At 63.6% G+C, this 10,944-nt stretch overlaps 2 protein-coding genes across 3 annotated transcripts; one reads left to right on the top strand and one right to left on the bottom strand.

Annotated features, from left to right (window-relative positions):
- The first annotated feature begins 54 nt into the window (after window positions 1–54).
- Window positions 55–5,762, top strand: PRUNE1 (prune exopolyphosphatase 1). The gene is made up of 8 exons (XM_036397861.2): window positions 55–853; window positions 2,389–2,493; window positions 2,570–2,775; window positions 3,481–3,665; window positions 4,384–4,542; window positions 4,636–4,730; window positions 4,820–4,978; window positions 5,087–5,762. Exons 1-8 carry the CDS (start codon window positions 815–817, stop codon window positions 5,405–5,407), a joined length of 1,269 nt encoding a protein of 422 aa, XP_036253754.1. The 5' UTR covers window positions 55–814; the 3' UTR covers window positions 5,408–5,762.
- Window position 5,763: 1 nt separating this feature from the next.
- On the bottom strand, window positions 5,764–10,624 carry CDC42SE1 (CDC42 small effector 1). 2 transcript variants are annotated; one of them, XM_036397990.2, is made up of 5 exons: window positions 10,286–10,624; window positions 7,974–8,120; window positions 7,784–7,894; window positions 7,233–7,307; window positions 5,764–7,144 (listed from the first exon to the last, which is right to left on the bottom strand). In XM_036397990.2, exons 2-4 carry the CDS (start codon window positions 8,025–8,027, stop codon window positions 7,236–7,238), a joined length of 237 nt encoding a protein of 78 aa, XP_036253883.1. In that variant the 5' UTR covers window positions 8,028–8,120; window positions 10,286–10,624; the 3' UTR covers window positions 5,764–7,144; window positions 7,233–7,235. The 2 variants fall into 2 exon arrangements, with proteins under 2 accessions (XP_036253883.1, XP_036253884.1); XM_036397991.1 differs by having other exon boundaries at window positions 7,974–8,082.
- Window positions 10,625–10,944: the final 320 nt, after the last annotated feature.

Here is a 10,944-nt window from a genome sequence, read left to right as displayed (position 1 = left end):
CCGGGATCGGCCCCGCCCCCTCCCAGCGGCCCCTGCGGCGCGGGGGGAGGGGCGGCGGGGCTGGACTGGGACGGACTGGGACAAACTGGGGTGGGACTGGGACAGTCTGGGCTTAAACCGGGGCAGTCTGGGCTCAAACTGGGACGGACTGGGCTGGACTGGGATAGTCTGGGGTGGTACTGGGACAGTCTGGGGTTAAACTGGGCTGGACTGGGATGGACTGGGGTGATACCGGCACAGTCTGGGGTTAAACTGGGCTGGACTGGGGTGATACTGGGACAGTCCGGGGTTAAACTGGGCTGGACTGCGACAGTCTGCGGTGATACCGGGGCAGTCTGAGGTGATACTGGTCTGTACTGGGATAGTCTGGGCCTATACTGGGCTGGACTGGAACAGCCTGGGGTGATACTGGGATAGTCCCGGGGGGTACTGGGATAGTCCAGGGTGATACTGGGCTGGGCTGGGATAGTCTGAACTTATACTGGGCTGGACTGGGGTACTCTGGGTTTGTACTGTGCCCTACTGGGCTGTACTGGGTCATAGTGAGCTGTACTGGGTTATAGTAGGGTGTACTGGGTTATACTGGGCTGTACTGGGCTGCTCTGGGTTATACTGGGCTGTACCAGGCCGTACTAGGTTGTACTGGGTTATACTGGGCTGTACTGAATCATACTGGGTTATACTGGGGCCATACTAGGCTGTACTGGGCTATACTGGGTTATACTGGGCTGTAGTGAGCTGTTCTGGTTATACTGGGCCGTACTGGTTTATACTGGGGCCATCCTGGCGGTTCAGGCCGCGGATCAGCGCTGTCATGGAGCGCTTCGTGCTGGGGAACCGGGCGGCCCTGCAGGTACGGGGGGATTGGGGGATCGGGGGGCTCCAGGGGTCTTGGGGGGCTCAGGGGGGATCAGGGGAAAGGGGGGGAATGGGGGGGATTGGGGTGCAGGGAAATGGGGGAGCAGGGAAATGGGGAGCAGGGAAATGGGGAGCAGGGAAATGGGAGTGCACAGGGGAAATGGGGGTGCAGGGAATTGGGGGAGCAGGGGGGAATTGGGGGTGCAGAGGGGAATTGGGGAGCAGACAAATGGGGGAGCAGGAAATGAGGGATTAGGGGGGATTGGGGTTCAGGGAAATGGGGCTGCAAGGAAATGGGGAGCAGGGAAATGGGGGAGCAAGGAATTGGGGATGCAGGGGGGAATGGGGTGCAAGAAAATGGGGGTGCAGGGGAGGAAATGGGGGTGCAGGGAAATGGGGGTGCAGGGAGGGAAATGGGGGAGGAGGGAAGTGGGGTGCAGGGGGAGAATTGGGAGTGCAGTTAAATGGGGGAGCAGGGGGGGGGAATGGGGTGCAAGAAAATGGGGGAGCAGGGGGAGAATTGGGGTGTAGGGGGAGAATTGGGGGTGCAGGGGAGTAATTGGGGTGCAAGGAAATGAGGGAGCAGGAAATCGGGGGTGCAGGGGCAATCGAGCACCCCATGGATCAGGCTGAGAGCCCCAGGTGTGGTGCCCCACTGAGGTGGTGCCCCACTGAGCCTCACCAGGGACACCCCAAAATCTCTCCCTGCTGCAGCCCCATCCCGGACCTGCCGAGGGGTTTGGGCTGCAGCTGCTCTCGGGTTGTTTTTTTTTTTCCTGTTTTACCAAAAATTCGCAAATCTGGGTTACGGCAGCAGAGAATTGTCCCAAAAATCAGAGCCTGGGGACGGGGTGGCTCCCGTGGGCGGGGGACGGGGGAGTGACATGTTTCCCTGCTGCTGCAGGAAAAACATCATTTTTTTTGGGGTGACAGCCACGTTTTCCTGCTGCTGCAGGGTGAAACATCATTTTTTTGGGGGTGACAACCCACCCCAAATTCTAAAACAAATGGGTTAAAGCACTCAGTGCTCCCAGGGCTGCAGGGCTGGGATGGTCCCTGACCTCACCTGCTGGCTCAGGTGAGTTTTCCTGGAATTCCAACACACCTCACTCCACACACACACACACACCCCAAACCTGAGGATTTAGTGCCAGAAATGGATCCCAGGGGCGCCAGGAGCTCATCTGGAGGCCAGAAATGGATCCCAGGCAGCCCTAGGGGTGCCAGGATCTCATCTGGAGGCCAGAAGTGGATCCCAGGCAGCCCCAGGGGTGCCAGGAGCTCATCTGGAGGCCAGAAGTGGATCCCAGGCAGCCCTAGGGGTGCCAGGAGCTCATCTGGAGGCCAGAAGTGGATCCCAGGCAGCCCCAGGGGCGCCAGGAGCTCGTCAGGAGGGTGCAATCCATGGGTGACGCCTGTGATGCGTGACTCCAGGGACACTGATGAGGACAAGGCAGCAGTTTGGGGCATTTTGGAGGACAGGGCCGTGCTGCTGCTGTGCCTGACACCTCCCATCTCCCATCCCTGCAGGATCACATCCAGCAGCACCAGGAGATCCACGTGGTGATGGGCAACGAGGCCTGTGACCTGGACTCCACCGTCTCCGCGCTGGCCCTGGCCTATTTCCTTGCCCAGGTGAGGCTCAACCACTACCCCGGGGAGCACTGCTGGCCTTGGGGACACCTCACTGAGGGTGACACCCTTGTTGCAGACCACGCCAGCTCCCAAGGCCGCCTTCGTGCCCGTGCTCAACATCCCCCGCGCCGACTTCGCGCTGCGGACGGAGACGGCGTTCCTGCTGCGGGAGCGGGGCATCCCGGCCGCCTCGCTGCTCTTCCGGGACGAGATCGACCTGGGGCGGCTGCACCACGCTGGGCTGCTCTCCCTGACTCTGGTGGATCACCATGTCCTGCCTGGGTGAGACAAGGGGCGGCACTTTGGGGACAGCCAGGGCCACCCTCGCTTGATTTTGCTGTGGGATTGGGGGATCGCGCCCACCTCGCTCGTTTTTTGGGATGAAGTCGACCTGAGGGATGAGATGGACCTGGCACCGCGCTGGGCTGCTCTCCCTGACCCTGGCTGATCACCACATCCTGCCCTGGTGAGCTGGGGGGTGGCACCTTGGGGACAGCAGAGCCTTGGCTGATTTTGCTGCGGGATTGGGGCATCCCAGACACCCCACTCATTTTTTGGGATGAGATGGACCTGGCACCACGCTGGGCTGCTCTCCCTGACTCTGGTTGATCACCACATCCTGCCCTGGTGAGCTGGGGGGTGGCACCTTGGGGACAGCCAGGGTCACCCATGCAGAGCCTTGGTTGGTTTCTTCATTTTGCTGTGGGACTGGGGCATCCCGCCCATCTCACTCATTTTTTGGGATGAGATGGACCTGGCACCACGCTGGGCCGCTCTCCCTGACTCTGGTTGATCACCACATCCTGCCCTGGTGAGCTGGGGGGTGGCACCTTGGGGACAGCCAGGGCCACCTAGGCAGAGCCTCGCTTGATTTTGCCGCCCAGGATGGGTGAAATGGATCCATTTCCAGGGAGTTTTCAAGGGAAATAAAGGAACAAGGGGGTTTGGCAGGCTCTGCCAGGGGTGACCCTTCCCGTTGCCCACCAGTGCTGACGCTGCCCTGGAGGAGGCCGTGGTGGAGGTCCTGGATCACCGACCACTGGAGCGGGCCCGAGGTCCCCCGTGCCAGGTGACAGTGGAGCCCGTGGGCTCCTGTGCCACCCTGGTGACCGAGAGGATCCTGCAGGGCCCCCCGGGCGTGCTGGACAGGACCACGGCCGCGCTGCTGCACGGTGAGCAGGGGACAAGCTGGGGACAGTGGGGCTCAAAGGGACCTGGGGGTGCTGGTGGCCAGCAGGTTGAAAATGAGCCAGCAACGTGCCTTGGTGGCCAAGAAGGACAATGGCTCCTGGCCTGGGTCAGGAATGGTGTGGCCAGCAGGAGCAGGGAGCTCATTCTGCCCCTGTTCTCTGGTGAGGCCAAATCTTGAGCGCTGTGTCCAGTTCTGGGCTCCTCAGTTTAGGGAGGATGTTGAGATGCCCAAACACAAGGCTGGTGAGGGGCTTGGAACACAAACCCTGTGGGGAACGTTTGAAGGAACTGGGGGTGTTCAGCCTGGAGAAGAGGAGGTTTAGAGGTGCCCTTATTGCTCTCTGCAACTTCTGAAGGGAGGTTGGAGACAGGTGGGGTCAGTCTCTGACAGAAGCAGAGGACACAGTCCCAAGCTACCTCAGGGGAGGGATAGGTTGGATGTTAGGAAGAAATTTTTCACTGAAAGAATAATAAATCACTGGAATGCTCTTCCCAGGGAGGTGCAGAATCACCATCTCTGGATGTGTTTAAATAAACACTGGACATGGCACTGGGTGCTACAGTTGAGGTGTTAGGGCATAGGTTGGACTCAGTGATCTCGGAGGTCTCTCCCAACCTCACCATTCTGTGATTCTGTGGGCTCCTGGCTGAGCTCTGTCCCTGGGGACGGTGACACCACGGCCCCACTCACCCCCACAGGCACCATCCTGCTGGACTGCATCAACCTCAAACCAGCTGCAGGCAAGGTCACCCCCAGGGACGTGGCCTGCGTGTCCCTGCTCGAGGAGAGGTTCCCGGAGCTGCCGGCCCGCGACGCCGTGTTCGGAGCCCTGCAGGCCGCCAAGTTCGATGTCACAGGTGGGTGTGCCAGGCCAGCGGCACCCAGGGGTGTCCCCCCCTCTCCTTGGGGACAGGAGGGTGCCCTGGGCCTCACCCCTGGCCACCTCCCAGGGCTGACAACAGAGCAGATGCTGCGGAAGGACCTCAAAGCCCTCTCCAACGACGAGGCTGTCGTCGCCATCAGCGGCGTCTTCGAGGACCTGGAAGTGAGACTCGGGGCTGAGGGGGAAACTGAGGCAGGGAGTGGCACGCTGGGGACATCACGGTGACACCGAGACCCCTCCCCTCTGCCCAGACCTTCCTGCTCCGGCCTGGCTTGCTGCAGGACCTGGAGGCTTTCTGCCAGGCCCGTGGCTACGCGGGGCTGGTGGCCATGACCGTGTCCTTTAACGAACACCACGAACCCACGCGGAAACTCGCTGTGTACAGCCCGCAGGAGCCCCTCCGCAGCACGGTGAGTCAGGGAGCCACGTTTGGGGCACACCCAGCCCTGCTCTGCCCCAGAACCTCGCAGTGTTGGGGGTGCTGGGCAGGTCCCAGCCCCACGCTCGCTCCCCCACAGCTGTGCCGGGCGCTGGAGGAGGCGACGGCGCCGTCGCTGCTGCTGCGGCCGCTGCCCAGCCCCTGGCCCAGCGTGGCCGCCTACGCCCAGGGCAACGCCGTGGCCACTCGCAAGAAGGTGCTGCCCATCCTGAGGGCGGCTCTGGGGGGCATGGGGGCTGCAGGGGGCCCCGAGGAAGAGGTGGTGCCCCCGCCCACGCCCATGAACAGCCTGGTGGAGGAGTGTCCCCTGGCACAGGCCGTGCCCCCGCTGTGTCCCCAGGATGTCCTGGAGCGGGTCAGCCGCATCGCCGCGGGGCAGCCCCCGGGCTCCCCAAAGTAACAGCGGGAACCCCCGCGGAGTTTTGAGGTCTGGATGAGAAATTGGGGTCACTGAGCAGGCCCCCGTGGGGCGCCTGGGTGTGGGGGGTGGCAGCTGTCTCTGTTAGAGGTCAGCTCGTGGTTTGTCCCCCCCCGATGGCTCCCTGTGCCCCAGTGGTCCCCAAGGTGGGGTTTTGGGGGATGCCATGGGCAGGAGTTGCACCCCCTTGATGAAGGCGTTGGGGTGGGGGAGTTAATGAGTTCTTAATCATCTTACTTCCTTGGGGGGCAGAGGGAGGCCCCAGAAGGTGGATCCGGACATGCAGCCGTCCAGAACTGTCACTGTTTTCCAAGGATTAAATTTCCCTTTTCTTCCAGTTTTTGCTCTTGGCTTTTATTCTGGGATGGGGTGCTGCCCCACTCGGGCTGGGGGTGCACCCCCTCTTTCCCTGGGGTGCAATCCCCTCTACAGTGGGTCAGAGGAACATTTTGGGGTGTCCAAGGAGGGGGTGTCAGTGCAGCCACACTCCCGAGTCCAGCCCAGCCGGGAGGAAACTGTGCCATAAAAAGTCGTGGCCTCTGCCTGCTGTGAATTTCAGCTTTTCCCAGTGGATTTGGCTGCTCCAGGAGCAGAGGAGGGAGCGAGGAGCCTGGGGCAGCTCCTGCACCCACCCCTTGGACCAGCACAAGGCATTTATTTCAAGGGTGGAATGTTCTTCCCAAAAACCCTGACCCGAGCACGACACAGGGCTGGAAAATCCCAGCTCCCACCGGAGCACAGGGCAGGGGAAAGGCTCTGTCACCCAGCACGTGCTAATTAATATTTAATCCTGGCACTAATTAAACTATGTACACCCGCACCTAATTCCAGAGCCCTTCTCGGGTCAGGCCCTGTCCGGCCTGGGGACAATCCCGGGTGGAGGGGACCCCACCACGTCCTGCCCGAGGCCACAGAGGCTGCTCAGGTGGGTTTGGGAGCTTAAAAATAGGAACAGATCCTAAAAAAAGGAGGGAGGTGGGGGTTTGGCGGCGGTGGAATGCCAGCTGGAGGCACTGTGAGCTCAGACACAGCCGAGCCTTGGGGTTGGATCCTGGTTTGGCACCAAAGCAGCGGGGTTTAATCCCAGTTCTGCTCCTAAGAATTGGGGTTTAATCCCAGTTTGACAGCCAGTCCTGGTTTGACACCAGAACATCTTGGGTTTAACTCTGGTTGGGCACCAGAATATCGGGGTTTAATCCCAGTTCTGCTCCTAAAACTTGGGGTTTAATCCCAGTTTGACACCCAGTCCTGGTTTGACACCAGAACATCTTGGGTTTAACTCTGGTTGGGCACCAGAATATCAGGGCTTAATCCTGGTTTTGCTTCTCTGGGATGTTCTGGGAGGCATCAAAGCTGTCTCTGCACCATAACTGGTTCCCTGGGGAAACTGAGGCACCACCACGCAGCCCATGGGAGTGGGAAAAGGGAAAACTGGGGGGATTTGGGACACGTGGGCTGCGCCTGGCAGCTCCTGGCACGTTTCAGAGGGGCGGCTGTGTCCTTTCCAGGTGGGGCAGGAGACGGGGGCTCCCCCCCCATGTCACCAGCCAGTGCCTTCAGGAAGGAGGGATTTTCCAGAGGGATGAAGCCCCAAAGTCACCGGGAGCTGGGTGAGGATGGTGCTGCATAAATACCGCGGGTTTAGAGCACTCCAGGAAGGCTTCTCCTCCAGCGGGGGGGGATCAGGCAGTTCAAGTTTGGGCTGAAAAAGCCAGGAATCTGAAAAATCCAACAGGTTGTGGGTTATGGGAGCGCCCAAGTGGTGGCTCAGGTGGGTGTTCCAGGGGTGCCATGGGCTGGTACTCACACGCTACAACACTCGGGAGTTGCTCCACTGTCGCTCCCGGCTGCCCTTGGACCTCATCTCCTGGACAGCACCAGTCTGCAGAGAGGACCTGTCACCCACCTGTGCCACCCCCCTGGCCCAGCCAGGAGAGCCAGCACCCCAAAAAAACCACCCACCAGCCAAGCCTGGAACCCAGCACCCCAAAACAACACCCACCAGCCAAGCCTGGGACCCAGCACCCCAAAACAACACCCAGCACCCAACCCTGGGACCCAGCACCCCAAAACAACACCCAGCAAAGAACCCTGGGACCCCGCATCCCAAAACAACACCCATCAGCCAAGCCTGGGACCCAGCACCCCAAAACAACACCCAGCACCCCAAAACAACACCCAGCACCCAACCCTGAGACGCAGCACCCCAAAACAACACCCAGCACCCTATAACAACACCCACCACCCAACCCTGAGACCCAGCACCCCAAAACCAACACCCAGCACCCCAAAACCAACGCCTATCACCCAGGTGAGAGCCCCAGCCCCCCAGCCAAGCCCCCCCAGCCCTCAGGGTACCATGGGCAGCCCCTCTCCCGCAGCCATGTCTCCGGAGCCGATGTGTGTCAGGTGCACGAAGTTCATGGGCTCCCCGATCATGGAGCGGTCGATCCGTCTCCTCCTCTTCTTCTGCGAGGGGATGAAGGCCATCAAACCCTGCTGACCCCCAGGCCCCCTCCCCAAAATGGCTGCAGGGGGGGGTACTCACAGGCTGGGGCTTCTCCACGACGCAGCAGCCCAGCTTGTGCCAGAAGTCGCTCATGCTGGCGGTGGTGGCAGCCAGCGTCCCCCCAGGCAGGGTCACTCCATGGGGACACCTGGTCAGGGTGGGCACAGCGTGGAGAGGAGCGGCTGGCTGGGAGTGGGAAGGGAGAGTGATGCTTCCAGACCTCCCCAAATTAATGGTAAAGTAATTTCCCATCAAGCAACAAAAACTAGAGAGCCCCAGGGTCACACACAGCTAACCCAAGGGGACACCTGTCATTGAAAGCGAGTCCCAGGGTCCCAGGGTATCACACAGAGACCCCAGAGTTGTCCCCACGGCCATGGTTGGACCCTGTCCCCTGCTCCAGGGCAGGACACAGCTGAAGGATGCTGCGGCAGGATGGGGGGGATGGAGGCAGCCATGGCAAATCCCAACTCCCTGAGCCGGGCAGCTAAAAATATCCCGGCCTTTCCGAAAAGGGGCCGGAGCTCGAGCTCTTCCGCTCCAGCTTCTGAAGAGCAGGCGGGGGAGAAATAAACAGGCACTGGTGGGATTTTATCCCAAACTCCCACGGTACTGCCTGGGGTAGGCAAGGAGGTGTGGAAAGGGGGAGTTCACCCCCAAAATGGGGGCTTCTCCTCGTGCTAAGGAGAGATAACTCCTTAATAAAAAAAAAAGGGCAGCCAGCGGCACGCAGGGAACTCACCCACCCACGAGGGGCCGCGGCCGGAGCTCAGCCCGGTATCAGCCACGGGAGAGCCCCCACGGCCGATGGGTGCCGGGCCCAGGGCTCCGGCGAACAGGACAAGTTCCTTCCTCTGCCCCTGCGCCGCCGGATGGACCAAAGTCCGGCCGCGCTTCCTGCTCCCGGCGGGGAGGAGCGGGGCCGGGGGGCAGCCCCCCAAAACGGGGGGCTCGGAGCCCAGCCTCGGCTCAGCCCTGTCAGCGCCTCCAGCCAGGATCTGTCCGCAGTAACCCCACGGAATCACCGTCCAACCGGGCATTCCCGCGGGGTGGGTGCCCCCTGTGCTGCTCCCCCCATAACCAGAGGACCCCCGTGTCCCCCGCCGTGTCCCCCGCCGTGTCCCCATTCCCGTTCCCCGGTGAGCCCCTCCTGGAGCGCTGGGATCGGGCAGGCTGTGGCACGTCCCGCTGGGCGCACACCGGCTCCGTGCCCACGCCGTGCCCCCCCTGCCAAACCCAAACCCAACCCCGGCCTCTGCCCCCGGCTGCGGGGCAGATGAGGAGGGGGCTGCGGGGCAGATGAGGAGGGGGCTGCGTTTCCTTCCCAGCCTGATTTCCTCAGCAAAATCAGCGCTGGGATCCGGCCGTGCAGCGGCCGGGCCTTGCTGGGGAGGTGCCCCCCGAACTCAGCACCGCATCCCGGGGCGCTGGGAGAGCCTCGGCCAAGGACGAGCCACCAGTGAAACCTCCGGGGTCCGCACGGCCACGACCCCCTGCCCGCAGCCCTCAAAGCCCCCAAAGCCCCCAAAGCCCCTCCGGCACCCGCCAGGGCCTCACGGCCTCGAAAAGGCGACGGCGGGCCCGGCTCCGGGTGGTTCTGGTCGGTTCTTGCCCCCCGATCCCCGTTTTGGGGGTCGCACACCCTCAGTCCCCCCTGCGAGGAGCAGTGCTCGGGTTCAGCCCACCTGGGCAGCTCGGTGGCCCCGGGCAGGGCGGCTTTGGGCCCGGCCCTGCCGGCACAGGCAAAATGACTTCCCGGTTGGGAAAGCACCGCCGGGCTCTGCGTCACCGGCGGGCTCCGGGCAGGGGGGTCCGCTCCGAGCCCCCCAGCACTGGGGTCACCCACGGCCAGGGTACCCGCGGGGGTCTCCCGGAGCTCGGAGGGAAGGCCAGAGTGTGGGGACAGGCGTGGACGGGGGGACAGTGCTGGGGTGCCCCGGCTGCGGGGCCGGGACCCCCGGGATGGGCGGCAGAGTGGAAGTGACCGTCCCTTCCTTTGCGAGGGACGGTCCCGGCTGCGACCCCCGGGGCAGCGGCAGCTCCGCGGGGCTCCGGCACTTCGGGGGTCCCGGCAGGGTTTGGGACCCCGGGGGTCCCGGTAGGGTTGGTGGGACCCGGCAGGCCTTGGGATCCCGGTGGTCCCGGTGGGGCTGGGGAGACCCGGTGGATCCCGGGAGGGCTCCCCGGCTGAACCAGCGAGCTGCAAGGGGGGTCGTCCCGCCGCCCCGCTCCCGTTCCGGTACCGATCCCGGTGCCCTCTCCGCCTTCCTACGGCTGTTCCGGGGGCCCTTCCGCGGGGTCGGAAGGGTTCCCGTCCCGGCCGGTTCCCGTCCCGGTGGCGGCCCCATTACCTGTCCCGGCGCGGGAGCGGCTCCCGGGGCCGGTGTCCGGCTCGCAGCCCCACGCGTGGCTCGGAAGTCCCGGTCCCGCTGCCGGTGTCCGGCTCGCAGCGGCCCCAAGCGTGGCCCGGGAGAGCAAGTCCCGATCCCTGAGCGAGCCCCGGTCCCGGTGCCGGTGCCGGTGCCCCGCTCGCAGCCCAGGCGTGGCTCGGGGGTCCCGGTCCGGGTGCGGGTTCCGGTGCCGGTGCCCCGCTCGCAGCCCCAGGCGTGGCCGGGAGGTGCCGGTGCCGGTGCCCCGCTCGCAGCCCCAGGCGTGGCCCGGTGCGGACGCGGCGCAGCTCCCGCCGCCCGGCGCGGCTCTGCCCGGCCCGGCCCCGCACAGCGCCCTCCCCGGGAACCGCCGGCACTGCGGGCCCGGAGGAACGGGGGGCCCGGGAGGAACGGGGGGCCCGAGTCCCACTAGGAATGGGGGGCCCAGGGTCCCAGAAGGAGCAGCTTGGGGGTTCTTGAGGTCCTGTTAAGGCTGGGGTCCCCAGCTGGGGGTGGAAGGCCTTGGTGCTTCCAGGAGCACTGGGGGAATGCCAGGGGACCAGGAAGGGCTGGGGGTGTCCCCAGCAAGTGCCAGTTGTGCTCCCGTGTGCCCCCGAGCCTTATTCCCGCTTTTTCCATGG

The sequence above is a fragment of the Molothrus ater genome, chromosome 29 (assembly GCF_012460135.2).
Source record: "Molothrus ater isolate BHLD 08-10-18 breed brown headed cowbird chromosome 29, BPBGC_Mater_1.1, whole genome shotgun sequence".
Lineage (NCBI taxonomy): Eukaryota > Metazoa > Chordata > Aves > Passeriformes > Icteridae > Molothrus > Molothrus ater.
The sequence above is the reverse complement of the archived record's forward strand: the minus strand, read 5'-3'. Positions and strand labels throughout refer to the sequence as shown.